The sequence below is a fragment of the Fusarium poae genome, chromosome 3 (genome assembly GCF_019609905.1).
Source record: "Fusarium poae strain DAOMC 252244 chromosome 3, whole genome shotgun sequence".
NCBI lineage: Eukaryota > Fungi > Ascomycota > Sordariomycetes > Hypocreales > Nectriaceae > Fusarium > Fusarium poae.
The window spans coordinates 7,731,671-7,750,515 of NC_058401.1; the positions used below are offsets into that span (position 1 = coordinate 7,731,671).

The 18,845-nt window shown below is 43.1% G+C and overlaps 7 protein-coding genes across 7 annotated transcripts; 5 read left to right on the forward strand and 2 right to left on the reverse strand.

Moving 5' to 3' along the window:
• Positions 1-472: 472 nt before the first annotated feature.
• On the reverse strand, positions 473-1,605 carry FPOAC1_010011 (uncharacterized protein; the record flags this gene model as incomplete). Its single annotated transcript, XM_044854414.1, has 2 exons — positions 473-483; positions 549-1,605. 2 exons carry the CDS (start codon positions 1,603-1,605, stop codon positions 473-475), a joined length of 1,068 nt encoding a protein of 355 aa, XP_044707084.1.
• A 2,305-nt stretch (positions 1,606-3,910) lies between these two features.
• On the forward strand, positions 3,911-4,285 carry FPOAC1_010012 (uncharacterized protein; the record flags this gene model as incomplete). The annotated part of the gene is made up of 2 exons (XM_044854415.1): positions 3,911-4,012; positions 4,076-4,285. 2 exons carry the CDS (start codon positions 3,911-3,913, stop codon positions 4,283-4,285), a joined length of 312 nt encoding a protein of 103 aa, XP_044707085.1.
• Positions 4,286-4,298: 13 nt separating this feature from the next.
• FPOAC1_010013 (uncharacterized protein) lies at positions 4,299-5,234 on the reverse strand (the record flags this gene model as incomplete). Its single annotated transcript, XM_044854416.1, has 1 exon — positions 4,299-5,234. The coding sequence occupies one exon, from the start codon at positions 5,232-5,234 to the stop codon at positions 4,299-4,301; it is 936 nt and encodes a 311-aa protein (XP_044707086.1).
• Positions 5,235-9,513: 4,279 nt separating this feature from the next.
• Positions 9,514-12,409, forward strand: FPOAC1_010014 (uncharacterized protein; the record flags this gene model as incomplete). The annotated part of the gene is made up of 3 exons (XM_044854417.1): positions 9,514-9,764; positions 9,817-9,976; positions 10,043-12,409. 3 exons carry the CDS (start codon positions 9,514-9,516, stop codon positions 12,407-12,409), a joined length of 2,778 nt encoding a protein of 925 aa, XP_044707087.1.
• A 966-nt stretch (positions 12,410-13,375) lies between these two features.
• On the forward strand, positions 13,376-15,181 carry FPOAC1_010015 (uncharacterized protein; the record flags this gene model as incomplete). Its single annotated transcript, XM_044854418.1, has 1 exon — positions 13,376-15,181. One exon carries the CDS (start codon positions 13,376-13,378, stop codon positions 15,179-15,181), a length of 1,806 nt encoding a protein of 601 aa, XP_044707088.1.
• A 69-nt stretch (positions 15,182-15,250) lies between these two features.
• On the forward strand, positions 15,251-17,668 carry FPOAC1_010016 (uncharacterized protein; the record flags this gene model as incomplete). The annotated part of the gene is made up of 1 exon (XM_044854419.1): positions 15,251-17,668. One exon carries the CDS (start codon positions 15,251-15,253, stop codon positions 17,666-17,668), a length of 2,418 nt encoding a protein of 805 aa, XP_044707089.1.
• A 305-nt stretch (positions 17,669-17,973) lies between these two features.
• Positions 17,974-18,794, forward strand: FPOAC1_010017 (uncharacterized protein; the record flags this gene model as incomplete). Its single annotated transcript, XM_044854420.1, has 3 exons — positions 17,974-18,345; positions 18,398-18,460; positions 18,513-18,794. The coding sequence occupies 3 exons, from the start codon at positions 17,974-17,976 to the stop codon at positions 18,792-18,794; spliced, it is 717 nt and encodes a 238-aa protein (XP_044707090.1).
• Between the last annotated feature and the right edge of the window lie 51 nt (positions 18,795-18,845).

An 18,845-nucleotide genomic window follows, 5' to 3' on the forward strand; every position in this document is an offset into this window, starting at 1 on the left:
GGTTCTGGGACTTAGCCCAGCTCTCGTCGATAAACCCTTTTCCTTCCGCTCCGCTATCGGTCATAGCGTAAGACGGAATTGGTTCTCTTCCGGCCACATTGAGGCTGGCAGGCAGTATCATCAGGTTCGAACGTTGGTTGTTCTCGTTCTCAATCGGGATTCCATGAACGGAGGCGGCGGACAGTTTAATCTTCGGTACAGTAGGTGCGGGGAGGGGAGCCTGGCGCCGACTTAAGACAGGCTCACCCCGTTTTCCTGGCGTCCTCGGGAGTGTCTAGATCGGCGGGAACTGGCGCGGCTGGATGTAGGCGAGTGTGGAGACGGGGGCTGGCTGGTGCGGTTGGGGCTATAAGCGAAGGTGGCTTGACGGAGCCTGGTTGGACGTGTGTCAGGTTCGGGACAGTCGCGGAGGTAGTGGTTGGCTGAACCGCAACGGAAGCACTGGTTGTTCTCCCGTCGTTGGTTAGGGCGGTTATAGCGGCGCTGATTGCTGAGGTCCATAGGTTCTCCGGCTGGTTGGCGGTTTTCGGGGGGGCTTCTCCCTCTACGAGGCGATGGGGACTTCTTTCGGAGTGTCTGGGGGTACTCCTTCAGCGGCATATTCGTCTTTCGTGACGCAGGCTGTGGCTCCGCTGCGAAGCGGCGTCGTCGGTTTTCCAATTCTTGTAGGAAGGTGGCTAGGTCGTGATATTTATAGCTAGGCGGTGGGTTGTGTATAAGCATTCCGCGTAGTTCTCGGGAGACAGCTTGTTCCAACAGGGTAGGGAGGGCCTCTTCTGACATTTCTCCTTCCAGCGCGAGGCGTTGGAACTCGGCGAAGAAGGTGCTGAAATCCTTGTGAGTCTGGCGAAGGCGGAATAATTCGGCGCGGGCATTATTGATCCGGTTCGGGTCTCCAAAAGCGCGTTCTAGTAGATCGATAATATCCTGGTAGTCGGGGAGTTGGCATTCACCAGCTTTAATGTGCGGTAGGACTTGTGCATAGGCGCGTCCCTTAAGACGGCCAGTTACATAGGACATTCGGGCGAGGCGTGTCGGGAATCGGTCGTGGTTAGCTTTTAGTTTTGAGTGTATCTGGGAGACGAAACGGCGTAGGTCGCTCCGTTCGCCCTCAAACTTGTCAGGGTCGGGTAATCGTTCGGTAAGACTGGTTGATTCGGTAGATCGGGAAGAAGGCGGAGGAGTCGTTCCCATAGGAGTCGCTACACGAAGCTCAGCGGGAGCGCTAGTCTCGGGGGGTTCACGGATAGTAGGTACGGTAGGTCGGGTGGCATCGAGGGCGCGACGTTCGGCGAGGCGGGCCTCGAAGATGTCGTCGTCCTTCCTCTTTAGGGCCTTCTCGTGTTGTTGCTCAGTGTACTCGAGCTGGGCTCGGGCAAAGTTACGCTCAGTGGTGATTTGTTGCAGGGATTGTTCGAGTCCTTGATGTTTATCCTTCATGTTCTGGGTCTCATTCTCCAGCTGGGATATACGGTTCTGGGCGTTCTCGGCGTAGGTATAAACGTTCCGGAAGTATTCGAACCAATCGTCTAGGTGTTCCGGGGCATGGTCACGGAATGACTCGACGCTGTCCGGCAGGAAGGGCGGGAGCGGGCGGGCAGACATCGCGTTCGGTGTCCAACGGTTAGGAGCTACGTAGTGTCACGGGCTGAGTCCGGCGGTACGGGTGGACAGGGAACGCTTCGGGCGTAATAGGTTCTATTGCTACGGATAGGCACTGCAGGCAGGTCAGGCTCTATTAACAAGACGTAGCTCAAGGAGCTACGTTCAGGATCTGACTGGCGGTCTAACTAAGGTTACGGCGATAACGCTATCGCCACGTGATCTGATCCACTTGTGGCTCTAGGGTAGGTTGGTCTGACTTCGAGCTGTGACAAATAAGTTATTATCTATAGTAATTTATTAAGCACTATATAATATAATTCTAGGCATTTAAGGCTTCTAGAGCCTTCTATCTTATAGCGCTAAAGAGCTATATTATAATAATAAAGCTTATATTATTATATAAATATACTATAGAGGCTATATAAAAGTATATACTGGTTATATACTTAAACTATTAATACTAAAGGCGCTTCCTAGGTTATAATATTATATAGATTAAAGGCTAGTTTTTAATAAGTAACCTTAAAATGTTTTAATAGGGAGCTATTATATATTAGAATAGCAGGGACTAGGCAAAGAAATAATAAGATAAGGCAATTATAGAAGCTAATAGGTATACTAAATACTATGGCAAGGCGGATGCTGCAGGGTAATATAGATAACACTAAGAGCTGCGATAAAACCAATATTCCTTTTGCTTTATGATATAAGGAAACGTCTAAAGATGAAGTGTCATTAGATTTTGAATGCCCCTAAAAATGCTTATATTTACCTAAAAAGCCAGCTTCTGCTACTATACTTACATAGGAACAAGTTAACCTAGATCAATAAAGCAACGACAGTGTACCAGCATCTCGCCGAAAGCTTTTAGAGATAGGAGACATTCAAACTTATACTGATAAAGCAAACACAAGATAAAAGAAAATGACAGCGCTAAGGAAGCATAATAATAATGTTTTGTCGGTCAAGTACAATCTTTTTAGGCGAGTCTGGCAGAGAAAGCGTAGGGCTTGACTTCAAATGAGCGTGTCTGACATACCAAAATGTATTTTTATAGTGAATTTAATATGATACTAAGCGTGCTAGACGAGTAGCTATTGTGTGTATGATTCGACGTACTGTCTCAACTTCTCTGTCGTGACATTATACGCTTTGTTCAAAGCTGACCTACGATACAATGAGCTACCGCGCATCCCAGGCAATTAAGCTTCTAAGCCTGCTATTATGCCATAACCATAAAAGTTCCTCAACAACGAGCTTAAAATCTTAAATAAATTCTTGCCATGTGCCTTTCCCTCTACAAAAGCTCACAAAACATTGATTCTAGGCTCTCAGCTATCCTAGATCGCAATGACCAGCCTTGCATCCCTCGCATAGGTCCCTCTCATGTTCACCAGTAAACTCTCCCGAGTACTGAGGCGTGTCCAGCTTTATTCCACTCCATTTCTTGATGCGATATGCTACCCGATCCGCTTATGATTTCTCATCTAGGAAGGTCGACTGGTGCTATTACATGCTTTGCAATGCTGGTTGTAGACTCTGGCATTGTATCGCTCGTTGTCGTACATTCGAATCGTAATAGCAATCTTCTTGCTCGACCAGCCATTGGTTGCACAGTTGCGGTTATTACAAACGAACCTGCCCATCACGTTTGTGTCATATGATTTGATGCATGTGCTGTCATCGTCGACATTGTGAGGTTGTCCTTGTAATAGCTCTCTAATTCACTGCTAAGTAGGCTGGCTCTCGAGGCGCGGAAGCGTTCGAAGCGAACATTCAAGCTTTGTCGCGCTTATTCAAGATATTGGCCAACCAGAACAACCCGCTTTACCGAAAATGTCAAAAAAGACATCCGCTGGGAGCCAGGAACGGGCTTGTGGGGTGTTCAGGCCCGTATCGTGTTAGCGTCGACGTAAAGCCTGTTGGCTCGCAGAGAGAAGAGGCATTCTGGAACAGGCTGGTACACTTCAGCCCTAGAGCTGCCATACAAATGCGTGTGAGACAGACAGGCCGATCCGGGCAAGTATCAGGAGCGTGTACAGTCATTGTGTATCTAAGTTTCGTTTGTCAGCGTACTGGTATAACATCTAGAGTGCATGCTGCAACCAATGCGGGGCCCAGCGGACATGTGGATGAAGATGGATTCTAGAGAGGCGGAAGATCCTCGGCAGTACGACCAAAGCAAACCCCTCATGCGGGGAACAGGTCCACGTCATACTCCAGCAGGTTGGCTACGTGTGTTTTTCTACTACCTCGGTCTGAGCAACGGAAGCGACACGACCTTGTGTATGAGGAAAACCTTGCCATGCCAGTCTTCGGCAAAAGAGAACCGGCAGACAAGAGGGGATTGTACGAGAGAATCCGTGGGCCTTCAAAGGAGGAAGTCGAGACTGCTGTGAGAGAGCACGTACGTGGTTTATTCTTCCTCCCCCTCATCAGAGAAGGAGCGATGCTTACCAGATTGCATTAGTTTGGCCTCAAAGAAGGACGATACGTTGAGACCCGATACTCTGATCAACAGGAGACGATCCAAACACCATGCGTGGTCTTTCTGATCGTTGGAAAATTTGATGTGGGCGGAGAGACATGCGATGAGGTCTACAAAGGCTATACCATTACTGACGAGAGTGCCATCAAGCTCTGGGACCATTCTGCCGTTGTTATCATGCCGCTTACTTAGACAACGGGATTCGTCATGACTGGGCACATTTGGTGTTGAGTTCTTGGCGTGCATTCGACTCAGAGACATGACTCTCGGCTAGCCACGAGGTTTCCGAGAGTGGCAGGAGTTCAAGGGGCGGGGGGAAGGTGTTTCCCATATCCATCATCGAGATGTCCAATGACAATCCTCGCGTCAACCAATCTGGTTGGTAGTTGCCATCGTCGTTTAGCCAATCGTCCTCGTAGTAGTAGCCCATGTTGGCACCTTGCCAAGGACTTGAAGACAAGTTCCTGAGCTGGGAATTGGATTCAGTACAGTTGGCTCGTTCGGCATGTTCTTGGTCTTGTTGGGCCGGAAGAGCCTCTACTGCTACGGAAGCTGTAGTTGAAAGTACTGGCACAAGGCTCGAAACTTTCGGTAGCTCAGGCTTCCCAGTGTTGCGACGACGTTCCAGGGATATTTTCTGACGCTTCCTTGGCTGCTCCTCCTTTCTTGCTATATTGCTGAATGAAGATGTTTGATCTATAACCAAGACTGTTTTCTTGGCGAACTCGACCACGATATTCTGTACATAATCTCCAATCCGTTCTTCGATGAGGTTCTGGCGCTGAGATTCGGCCGCAATGAATTTGGGTAATCCGTCTATCATAGCATCAAAGGCTTTATTCTTTAGCTCGAGGATTTGACTGGGCTTAAGGGAAAAGAAACAGAGAGATTTCGAAGAGTGATCCAATGTTGTGAGTACTCTTTGCCGGCGCTTACTCTCATCATTATCATGCTTTTCCTCGTAAACAAACTTGACCATGGGTCTGATGCGACGGCATTTTTTGTGGCGATCTGGACCCTTCGAAAGAAGTTCAAGGGCAGCAAAGAGTGAGTCAAGAACAGCCTTTTGTTGCACGAAGAGCGTGATTGTGTCTTCCAGTTGTATAAGATCAGGTTGAGCAATAAAATTGATTTCGGCCATCTCTGACCTGGTTGTACTAAACTGTGGGAGAATGAGGTATGAGGCTCGCTTGCTAATGTAGAAGAAAGAGAGCAGAGAGACTTATTGAGACAAGAGTGCTCGCATATGCGACGGAAGATGAGCGAACCCTCTTCAATCGGCATAGTGTATTACGTAGACCGAAACATGTGACGAGCTGGAAGTGATCAGCGCTTACTCAAAAAGGCGAGTGTGCTTGGATACTTAACAAGATGCGAGCTGAGCCGCTACATACGGATAAGCGCCCCTATTGTTGGGGAGAGCCACTCCCTTGTCTTCGACCAATAGAAAACAGCATTCCCCCGCCGCAACTGGAGATAAGCCGCAATAGCTGAGGCATGAGCATGATAACATACAAGGGGCATGTACGCCATGCCAAACGCCTTAAGTGACATACCTGGATATTGTAAGATTGAAAAGGGGTACATATCACCTGCATCACCTCGAGTTCTCGGCATATGTTCTCTGTATTTTCATTTTGAAATGGCTGAGTCAGATGACCTTGCAGTGATGAATATTTTGGAGCCTGAGGACGAAATGGCTGAGGATTTAGGTATAGATAAGGTATGCCACTGTCTATATATTCTTAATTAGACTAAACTTATTATATATTATAGATAATGCTTCCTTGACCTAATTAATATTTTCTAGTATATTCTAATATTAAGTAAAGAATAGTAGAAAGTATACTACCTATGGAGATAGGAGTAAGTTATTATCTTACTCTTTGAGTTTAGCTTGCTTATAGTATTTAGATAGAATATTTATTTCTAAATAATAATATAAATTTAATAATTAGAGTAATTAGCTTTATTTACTAAAATATATAGGATAAATAAGAGAGGTTAGGTAAGTTTTTAATTTATTTCTATTAAAGCTACTTTATTAACTCTAAATTAATATAATTAACTATATTTAGATACTAGTAAATAATAGGAGGCTCTATTAGACTACTCTAAGAGATTAGAAGAGGATTCTTGATATAGGTATAGGGACTGGTATCTAGGCTATGGGTATTAGTATGTATAAAACTTCCCAAGATAGTATAAGTAAACTACTTATTAATTATGGCTTAGCAGATGAGCATCTAGAGGCAGAGGTCTGTAGTATGGATCTTAGTTTAATTTAACCTAGTATATATGCTTTACTATGGAAAACTGATAGTCTTATTACTGAATACTATAAATCTAGGTTCCTTTTAATTATAGCTTTAAAATAGATAACTAGGAGAAAGAATAGATATTTAAGTATCTATTTGATTTTATATTTATCTGCAGTATAATTATAAGCTTTAAAAGCTAGCTAGATATTTTTTCTAAAGCTTTTAAGTAAGTTTTTACTATAATAAGGATATCTATATTAATACTTTAGGTATAGATATTTTAAGCCCTGGGGGTATATTAAGGTCTAAGATAATATATAATTGCTTATAAGTAATAATAGTATAATTTATAATATTAAGATCCTTTAGTAGTCTATACTTATAATTAATACTATAAAAATTATTAATTACTCTATTATAATTACTTCTGAATTTAGGTCTATACTTAAAGATATAGGTTTTATTAATATAGTAGAGAGTAAGAAGAGGATCTTTATAAACTGCTAGCCTAAGGATTTATAGTATAGAGAGTTAAGAATCTAGAGTTACTTTATACTTTATAGTAGCCTTAAGGGAATCTCTATAGGATTACTAATAAAACTTAGCTTAATTATAGATAAAGTAAATATTCTTCTGGCCTAGGTCAGAAGGGACCTTATTAATATTAAGATCTATAGTTATTAGTATATATATAATTGACCCTTCTTGCTATAAACTATAGGTATAGATTAACAGGTACCTAGATACTTGGTATATGCAATAAAACCAGGGAACGTGACTGATTGAGGATACCTGTACTTGTAAAGTCATGACCTTTAGTGCGCAATTGATAACTGTGGGGTACTCCCAGTTGAAGACACAGTTGAAGACATATATTACTCTCTAGGGTAGGATATTAAGATAATGGGTCTGCATATGATCTAGATTAATTATATAAATCCTCTGGATTTAGCCCTACTTTAATTTAATATTATAAATTACCTTAATAGAACCTTAGATTAACTTTTAATTCCTCTCTATTCTCTAATTACCTCTATATATAGTACCTTTATAGTCTTATATTAATAACTTTAACCCTTTAGTTAAAGATATTAATAATATAAGTAATTTACCTTATTAAGTAAATTAGCTATTATTAAATATACTTTATATTTATAGCTATAAGGAAATCTTCTTTTTTAACTGTTAATTTCTTATTTAATTTTAGCTTTTTATATAGCTTTATTAAAGCCTTTAGCTTTTTATAAAGATAACCTTTTTTAGCCTTTTTTTCTTTATTAAATTCTTTTTCTTTTAATAAAAATAAAAAAATCTAATAATTAAAAGTAATTAGCTTAATAGTATTTTTATAGTTATATATATTAAAATCCTAGCTTATAGAAAAGGCTTCTTTTTTTAATAAAGAATCCCTTAATAAAGATATAAAGACTAGCTTAATAGTCCTAGGTTTAAGATTATTATTATTATTATATTAATTTTTTTATTTTATTTATAAAGAAAAAAAAAATATATTAAAGGCTTAAATTATTATTATTAAAAGAAATAATATAATTATTATTAAATTATAAAAAAGTCTTAATAATATAATTAATTAAAAAGTATTAATAATAATAATAATAATTTATTTTTAATTTTTTTTTCTTTTTAACTTTAAAGGCCTTTTTTATACTTTTTCTTTTATAATTATTATTAAAGTAAGGTTATAGTAAACTATTAAACTTAAAAAGTACCTTCCTTTAGGATTTTACTTAATAGAATATTATAGTATACTAGCTATAGTGGAAACGCGGAGTTTTACCCCTGTGAAGTCTATTTAATAAACAGGTTAAAGAGCCTTAGTAGACGAAACTCAAAATGTTATACTCTATACAAGTCCAGTTGCATCTCACCCTATACCCGCTAAATCGCAGATCCGCAGATAAAACTTAGTGTCGGTAACGCCGAATGATGACATTCAGAGGGAAATCATAGTGCATAAAGATGTCCAATACTAGATCTCATGCAGTGTAACTCTGTCGCAATACCTTAGGCCAGCCAAGACTTGTAGGATTACACGCTTGTAACGGCCCGCTACGGCCCGCTTACGGAAACGGGTTTTATCCCACTTCCCTAGTCCGAGTACTTCAACACAAGCTTTCTGACCAGTGGGGGAGCACACGTGTGCGTAAGACACACAAGTACCCCTGTTGTTCTCATCCATGGTAGTACACTGTGCACACAGACAAGACCCAGATGCAACACTATCTATAGATCTAACAGAGTTTATACTAATCTTATTTGAAACTTGACTAGTCAGAATTGACTGCCGATTGGTGCAGGTCTACAGAGTAGGTAAAAGCGCCTTGACGAAGCTATCCCTGGATCACGGCTTCGCCTATTTCATCACCGAAGTGGATTGCTAAGGATCATTATCCTATGTAACACTAGGCTGGTGAAATCGAGGTAGAGATACTCCTGACCATCAATTACGTACAACATCCACTCTTTGACTCCATCATTGTAACAAAGACTTGCTAAATGAATACTGTGCATCATCTTTCAACAAATTACTCGTTGCGGACTCTCCACGACCTCACTGGATACTGGCAACTGCATTCCAGCGGCGTCAGTCGGATAGAGCGGCCTACAAAGTTGTGCCTGGTATGGAGTATCCTGGTGGTCAGTACGTTTCAATCATCGCGACGATGTGGTATCGGTCCCATAAGGTCTGAGAATCGAGAAGTTTCGACGTTACTCTATGTAAGCACGACGACATCAAGGTCAAAGGGCATTAACCTATTGGTGGAATCGCGACTTGGGAATCCTCATTCCCTCAACAAGGTATTTGCTCAATGAGGTATGAGAAACGGGATGTTCGGAGTCATAATGTCCCTTGTAGACGACCAGATAGATACACACCATCACTGGTACACGGCATTCAATACTGGAAGCCCCATATGAACAAGATGTAACAATCGTTGTAGGTCTTTGCCTCCAGATTTAGATGTATCAGTAGGCATCGATGTTTGATCGAATAGACTACATTTTATAAAGGTTAGCTAGAAAGATACAGATCTGTAAGGGTGATCAATTCATGTTATTGTCAGCCCATATCTCAAACTCTACCATTTTCGTCTTCTCAATAAACTAGTGAAAGCTTTTGTATCCAAAATACCAATCATGGCTCCCCCAGCAGCAGTATCGCCACTTTTTGTTCCTTCTGTTGGTCCCCCATCCGACTTCCATGCGTTGGAACCCAGTTGGGACACTGTCAACGTCGAGTGTTCGGGGTTGACCAACAAAGCCCTTACCAACTGGCTGCAGAAGGAGGGTAAGAGTCAACTAAGCCTTGTACAAGCTGCCTGGGCCCTATGTCTTCGGAGTTATACTGGCTCTGAGGATGTGTGGTTTACCTGCTTGAGCCCTGAAAGGTATGCGCTCTAGGGTAATCATGCTCTTGGTTCAGAATTGACATTTGTGAAGGGACTATCATTGTCATGTTTCGCCAGACCAAAATGTTCGATCCCTGTTCGACCTTCAATATGTTGAATCGATGGGACAGAACCGTACAACATTTTGGGATGCCGTCTCTGTTGTCCTGTCCAACGAGGAACTGATCGAGGTTGTAGACGGATCCGCAATAGTGAGTTCCAACATGAACTTTTACAGAAAACAATCGTAACTTACAACAATTTTACCTAACCTATAGTTTGACCTCGCTGTATGTTTCTCACAAAGGCTGGACACACGTCTTTCCAATGTGAAGATATACTACAAGTCACACAAGGTCCTTCCCGACATGGCCGAGATGATCGCCGCTACAGTTGCCAAGTCAATCGAGGAGATTGTCACCAATATTGACTCTCTGATCAATGATCTCGAAGTGTGTAGCGATCTGGACATCAATCGGCTTACCAGATGGAACATCCTATCAGTTGAAGAAGATCCCAGACCAGAACCCATCCACCGAGTCATTTCTCAAAACAGCACATTGCACCCCACATCCATTGCCGTCTCAGCCTGGGACGGAGAATTCACATATCGAGAGCTGGACCGTCTCGCGACCGGTCTCGCAATATGGCTCCAGCATCTGGGTATCGTAGGCCCAGAAGTCTTTGTTCCGCTTGTCTTTGACAAGTCCAGATGGGCAGTTGTTGCACAGTTAGGCGTTCTCAAGGCCGGTGGTGCATATTTCTTCATCAACCCATCTCACCCGGTCCAGTACAGTCGCGAGCTATGTTCATCTTTGAACCCGCTTGTGGTAGTGTGCTCAGCAAACCATAGTACAATTGCGAAAGAGCTCGTTTGCGAAGCCATTGCTATCGGGGACCAGGTTCGTGACCTTTTGGAGTCTATACCTGTGGACGATGATTCTAGATCACCAACAGTCAACATAAGCACGTCAAATGCTATGTATATCACGTTTACATCTGGAACAACGGGTCAACCAAAGGGAATCACCACAGAACATTCTGCGTTTTACTGCATGGCTGTGGCGAACGCCAAAGCCCTTCAGATCAACGACAAAACGAGGATGTTGCAGTTCGCATCATATTCCTTCGATGTGAGCAATCGCGACACACTTGTCACACTGATGTTTGGCGGTTGCGTGTGCATTCCATCAGAATCTGATCGTTTGAACAACCTTGCAGGTTTCATGACACAACATCAAGTGAACCTTGCTAGCTTGACACCCTCTATGGCCAGTACTCTCAGCCCATCATCATGCCCCACACTCCGAGGACTGGTCCTTGGAGGTGAGCCCATGACAGAGAGTCATATCTCGACATGGTCCAGACATGTACAGCTTTTCAACGCATATGGTGTAAGTGAGAGTACTGGTATTGCAGCGCTGGCGTCAAACTTCAAGCCAGGTGTTTCGCCAAGCAACATTGGGTATGGTTGTGGTTCCAGGTTATGGGTTGTTGCAATTGATCAGCCTGACAAGCTGGCACCCATCGGCGCACTGGGTGAACTTGTCATTGAAGGTCCATCTATCTCACGTGGTTATCTGGGTGACAAGAGTCGGACAGACCAGCACTTTACATCAGAACCTACATGGAAGAAGCGGATCTACGAGGAATACGGTCATCGTCACTCTGGCAGTCGAACATTCCGTACGGGAGATCTGGTGCGGTACAATCTTGATGGGTCTTTGCAATTGGCAGGAAGGCGAGATCATCAAGTCAAGGTCAATGGGCAGAGACTTGAATTGACAGCGGTTGAGCATCACATCTCAACATGTCCGCAGGTGTCAGAAACAGGCTTCTCTCACATCGCTGTTGTTGCTGTCAAGGTAGGGAACAACGGGTCCACGAAGCTTGTTGCCTTCCTAGGACGCGACACATCCAGAGAGGCGTTTACTCCCGCTCAGATGGTACCCGAACAGCTAAAGCATATGGATAGCTTGAGGACGACTCTTGAGAAATACCTTCTGATGGACTTACCAGCATTCATGGTTCCGTCAGAGTTTGTCTTTTTGCAACATATGCCGCTTACAACATCCAACAAGCTCAATCGACTTCTCCTACAGAACACGGCTACTCAAGCACTATCGGTCCATCAATCTGAGAACCTGAATGGTCATGATGTGGGTGATGACAAGGGACCATCTACCGAGAATGAGAGGGTGCTTGTGGAGACTTGGGTTGTGTTACTGGGTATCAAGAAGTCGGTCATCTCACGAACTGACTGCTTCTTTCGACGCGGTGGAGACTCCATGGCTGCCATCAAGATGGTAGCAAGTCTCCGTGAGGCAGGTTTCAGTGTGTCCGTATCTGACATCTTCAAGACATCAGTATTGTCAGAATTGGCCCGGGCTATGATTCGAACAGATGGGTCTTTCTCTGCAACAATGCCTGTCGTATTCTCTATGCTTGAGGATCCCAGCCAAACCGTTGACTCGATCGCCCGAGAGTCAGGCCTCTTGGTCGATGACATTGAGGATGCATACCCATGCACACACATGCAGCAAGGACTTCTCGCTTTGACGGCGCAGAACTCGCGGGCATATATCGGCACATACGTCTGGCAACTTGCTTCTGGGGTTGATGAGAAGCGGTTCATGCTTGCTTAGCAAGAAGTTTGGCAGCGCAATCTGATTTTTTATTAGGTAATTTTTAAGGCATAAGTCCTAAAGTATATATATAAAATTAATTTATAAAAAAATATAGTTTTTAAACTTAAATATTAATATAAATCTAATCTAAAAGTATATATTATAACTTATAAAATTAAAATTATAATAATTACTATAAAAGCTTTTATTCTTTTTAAAAATTAATAATTATTAAATATTTTCTTATTAATATTAATAAAACTATATAATTATATAATTATTATATAAAATAATAAATTTTAAAATCTTTATTAATTTTAATTATATATTAAATTAAAAAATTATTTATAAAAGTTTAATCTTTATAATTAATTTTATTTTAAAAAAAAGAAATTAATTAAAAAAATTTAAAGCTTTTAATAACTTTTTAAATAATTTTTCTCTTAATATTTAAAGTTAATATATTATTAATATAAATAATAATTAAATTATTATTTTTATTTTTTTTAATTATAAGGCTTTTAATTATATAATTAATTATTAAATTAATAAATTAAAATTTAAATCTTTATTATATAAAAAGAAAAAAGCCTTAAAAGCCTTTTATAAAATAAAATATAGTAATAATATTAATATATTAAAAAATAAAATACTTTAAATAAAATTACTTTTTAATCTTTAAAATAATCTTTAGAATAATTTTTAATAAAAAAAATAAATTATTAATAATTTATAAAATATTTAATAAAAATAATATTATTTTATAAAAAGTTTATTAAATTAAAATTTATTATATTAAAAATCCTATAAAGTATTAAAAATCCTATAAAGTTAAAAGACTAAGGAAGGTTCTAAGGAAGAAAGGAAAAAGCTTATAATTAATGCTATAGCTTTTAATACGATAAAGTTCAATGCAATCTGATTCTTCGCACTCGGGCGATACAGACACCGGTAGGACTCTTTCAAGTCGTTGTTCAGGCCGATATGCCCTGGGAAGAAGTTTATTCGGTGACAGGCTTTCCAACGGCTATTGATATCAACCAAGGTCCTCTTGCCAAGTTCTATCGAAGTGCTGAGGCTTTCCGTCTGGACATTCACCATGCTTTGTTCGACGAATGGTCTCTGGATCTACTTCTCGCGCAAGTCCAGAGAGCTTACTCGGGAGGGAGTCTGGAGATGAAGGCGTTCAGTCCATTCGTGAGACATTTACTCGAGCAAGACCAGATGAGCTCCGAGACATTTTGGCGACAGCAATTTTCTGGCCTGGGGGCAGCGCATTTTCCCGCCACTGCTTCGAAGGCAGGAACTACAACCAAGACAATTGTGCTTGAATGCAATCTGCCGTTCGATGTCGAGATGTCGACCAAGTACACTCTTTCTTCCGTTGTTCGACTTGCGTGGGCCATTCTTTTATGGCAACAGACAGGTTCTGAGGATGTCGTGTTTGGCGCAACTGTTAGTGGTCGAAATGCCAATGTCGATGGTATTGATCAGATTAGCGGACCAACCTTGGCAACTCTGCCTATTCGTATCAAGCTACCGATTGAGACTTCTGTTCAAGAAGGTTTAGCAGTGGTTCAGGATCAGTTCGTCAGCATGATTCCACATGAGCAAATGGGTCTGTCTCGCATTCGACAATTTGGAAAAGAAGCCATTGAAGCATGCAACTTCCAGAATCTTCTTGTTGTGCAACCGCATGAACAGAAGATGGAGTCTTCCGTGTTTCTGTCTTCAACTGGTGATGCCTCTTCTTTGGATAACGCCAAGGCATTTGCAAGCTATCCACTAGTCCTGACATGTCGGCCAGATGAAGACCGGATCAACTTCAAAGTGGCATTTGACTCTGACTTGATCACTTCAGAGACTGGTGAGAGTCTTCTCAGACAGCTATCTCACGTTGTGAGACAGATCATGACATCTGGATCTGTGGCTATCAAGGATATCAGCTTGGTTCCTCCGCAGGATATTGAGAAATTGCGAGGATGGGACCATGCAGTCCCGACACCTGTCGAGATATGTATTCACCATCGTATTCGACAGCTTTCCACAGCCCATCCAGATGCACTTGCAGTCCACTCCATGGATCTTGACTTGACGTACCGACAAGTCGAGGACTATTCAAACCACTTTGCATGCCATCTGATCAGTCGAGGCGTCAAGCAAGGTGATTTTGTACCCGTCACGATAGAGCGATCACCATGGGCCCCAGTGATTATGCTCGCAGTCCTCAAGACGGGAGCCGCCTTTGTACTTCTCGATCTTTCACACCCTATTCAACGGTTGAGAACGATGTGTTCTATGGTCGATGCCAATATACTCGTCACTTTTGAACAGACCAAGCACATCGGGGACAAGCTATCACTTGCTATCACAACCTTTGACCCAACGGCGTATCTTGAAGGACAAGACTTCAAATCTTTACCTCCAGCGATCTTTCCACACCCAGACTCTCCTGCTTGCGTTGTCTTTAGCTCTGGATCTACAGGTGTACCCAAGGGTATAGTACTTCCCCATGGTGCTATCGCCACGAGCGCGACTGTCATGCGAGAACACGGCAACCTCACCGCGAACAGTCGGGTCTTCCATTTTGCTTCATTCGCATTCGATATCAGTATCGGAGAGATCTTGTTTACTCTTGCAGCTGGTGCCTGCATTTGTGTGCCACAAGAGCAAGAACGAAGAGACAATCCCGCCAAGGCAGCAGGCGATCTCAAGGCCACATGGGCTCTGTTAACTCCTTCTGTCATCAACCTGTTCGATCCTACGGATGTACCAACTTTGGAGACTTAGGGCTCCTGTGGTGAACCTCTTACCTCTCAGATTGTGGATATCTGGGCGCATAGATTGGAACTATTTGCAATGTATGCACCAGCGGAATGCACTGTCATTTCGCACATTGGTCGCGTCTTCCCGGAAACCCACCCATCTCACATCGGTCGCAGCTTTGGAGCTTCTTCATGGGTGGTTGACCCAACCGATCACAACAGGCTTGTCCCGATCGGCACTATCGGCGAACTACTAGTGGAGGGACCTGTGGTTTCCACTGGCTATCTGAAGGACCAGGCAAGGACTGACCAGGTCTTTGTCAACAACCCTTCCTGGCTCTCCCAGTTCCGTTCGAATTGTGGGAGAATGTACAAGACTGGTGACCTTGTGAGACAAATGCCGAATGGTTCCCTGCAATTCCTAGGACGTAAGGACGATCAGGTGAAACTTCACGGTCAGAGACTCGAAGTTGGTGAAGTTGAACACTGCTTGATGTCTGTTTGTAAAGACGTCAAGGCTGTCGCGGTTGAGTGTGTCAAGGTTGCAAGCCAGAACAACCGGGCTGCGTTAGTCGCCTTTCTCGCCCCGCACAATGAAGGAACATGGGGCCAACTTCCAGGCGACAATGCTTCTGAGGACAGTGATTTACAGTGGATTACTCCACCAAATGAACTATTCTACTCCACCATTGAAGCGATGGACTCATCTTCGCGGGATCAACTTCCAACGTACATGGTTCCCACGTACTTCATACCTATCGCCCATCTTCCTCTCAGTCTTTCAGGAAAGATCAATCGACGTCTTCTGCGCGAAGAGTTTTCGAAGGGCATCTCGAATAACCTCGATCGGTATCAGTTGAGAACTAGTAGAGTCGAGCTGGGGGAGTCACCGAAAACTGCACATGATCGAGACATTCAAGAGATTATGGCAAAGGTTCTCCATTTAGACACTCAATCAGTACCTATGAACAGCAATTTCTTCAATCTTGGAGGAGATTCCATCTCGGCGATGGCTGCTTCCACGCTCGCCAGACGGAGAGGTATTGACTTGACGGTTGCTACCATCTTTACGCATCAGATCCTATCCAAGATCTCTTTGGCATGCGCTCCAGTCAATGGAGAGGCGACAAAGAACGCGGTACACAACGCTAGCATTGGCGAGGAACAGGCTGGAAACGCTCCCAATGGCGGCCAGATCTCTCTTGATGAACTCCCAAGTCACATTCCACAAGATGTCTTGGACAATGTCGTTGAAGCCAGCCCTGCGACCGAGTTCCAAGTGATGACTTTGTTCAACTTTTACAGTCGTCACCTATGGATATCATTGCCTGGCGGAGTAGATGAGAAGCGCTTAGAGGTTGCTTGTAATAGCCTCGTCCAGAAGCACTCCATCTTGCGCACAGTCTTTTACACCAATGCCGATGGTTCCATCATCCAATTGACTCTACGCGAGATGCCAGTCTCATTGACGCACTATTCAAATATCGATGATCTGGAAAGGCATTGTGCAGATGACTCGCTTGCTATGGGCGTACCTACTGACGGTAACCCTGGACTACAGGTTCAGCTCTTGAAGTTGAGGGATTCGCGAATGTTCTTAGCATTACGACTACCCCATGCACTTTTTGATGGGATGTCTCTGAGTACTATCTGCGAAGACCTCAGTTCTGCGTACACAGGACAAGAGATGCTCCCTTGCGCTCAATTCTCAGACCATGTACAACGCGTCTGGCAGAAGCGAACACCCGAGACTTATCAGGTATGGAGAGATATTCTACAGGATGCTCCCGTAACTGCCATGAGTAATGAAAGTGACTTTCTCCCGAAGAAAGCTGCGTCGATATCTATCACACACGAACCTCGAGGAGTGACTGCAACATTGGAGACTACGCCAATTTCACCACCTAAGAGTACAACCATGGCAACATTGGTCAAACTGGCGTGGGCAGTCACACTCTCCAGACTTTTTACTACTAGCCAGAAGTACGACGGGGCGAGTGATGTTGTCTTTGGACAGGTTGTTCACGGTCGTGGTCTTGGAATACCCCACGAAGACCGCATCGTTGGACCATGCCTCAATATTATCCCAGTACGAGTGCACTTCCCACGATCGCCCAACAAACACGACCTACTTTCTCAAGTGCAGCAACAGCACGTCCAGACAATGCCAGTTCAAAACCTTGGTCTTGGTGAGATCACTAGCAATTGTACATCGTGGGAACCTGGCACCAAATTTGGCAGTTTTGTGAGATTCCAAAACTTTACCAACAGCGATGATCCTACGTGTATTTTTGATGGAAATATTTGCGAGACGGGATTGTACAGTCTTCCGAATCGACCGTCCAAGACGGCCAATGTGCTTGTTGTTCCAAAGGGCTCCCGATTGAAGATTACAATGACTGTTTCTAGTGAAGTGTTGGATGATGAGGCGGCGGATTATGTGGTTAAATACTTTGGTGATATGATTGAGAGCTTGGGCAAAGATGAGGACGACTGCAGTTATCTGTGTTAGTTGGTGAATGTCTGTAAATCCTTCATAATATACAACCCTATTCTCTAGATGTCATGGTCAATTTCTGGGTCGTCTTTAGGTCGTACTATTCCAATTAACTTATTACATGTTGTTCGTCTAAGTGGAGGGGGTGTTCAATTAATGGACGTAGGTTTAACTAGTCGGCAGTTTTTGCAACAGTTCTCAGGTCCACTTTCAGTGGGTAGTTCACTAAAACTGGTTCCGTCTGCGTATAAATATAGCGCTCGTCCCCTAGAATGTTTTTATTGAACCCTCATGACTGTCCAACACTCCATTCGGCCATCATGACTTCCCACAACTTTCGCGTCGCCATCCTTCAAAACTTCATACTCGAAGATACTGGAGGCAAACCCATGATTGCAAGAATCAGTCATTTGATTCGCCAGTCCAAACCAGATGCCGAGATTAATGTCTATGCTGCTATCCAGGGTGATACACTCCCTGACCTGGATAAACAAGACCTCATCATCTTGACAGGAGGGCCATTCAACCTGATGAAAGATGAGAAACCCAAATGGGTCACCGAAACGCTGGAGTACCTAAGACTGGCCACTATGAGCCGATCAAAGCCTAAGATTTTGGGAATTTGCTGGGGTCAGCAGGCAATTGCTTTAGCGCTCGGGGGCGCACTAGGCAAATCTGACAGGGGTCACTGTGTAAGACTTCAATTCCAAAAACGTAAAGACTCACAATTGATCCCTGAATCAGGTTGGTGTTGAAGATATCACCTTGACGACTGAAGGAGCGACTTTCTTTAATGCTACATCGCTGGTATGTTTTCATCTTGCCTCTACCATCGAATATCGAAGACTAACATGGGTAGATCATACACAAGAACCATGAGATAGTGGTGACCGACAGTGGACCACACCTGTTGCCTCTGGCTCACAATAACGAAGTACTCATGTCAAAGGATGGTCAGGTTCTCACTCTCCAAGGACACCCAGAAATGGACACTTCGCTCTCATGGCTATTCGTAGCCTCTGACAATCCTGTCGTGTTGGGCGCAGGACTAGAGAGCAACTTGAGACCCATTGACTCCCCTCACGATGGTGAAAAGATCTTTGTGAGAATCATTGAATGGGCCTCTAACAAGAGCAACTAGTTAGATCATATCACCTGCTTGCATTTTTTACATACCTTTTTAAAACTCCTA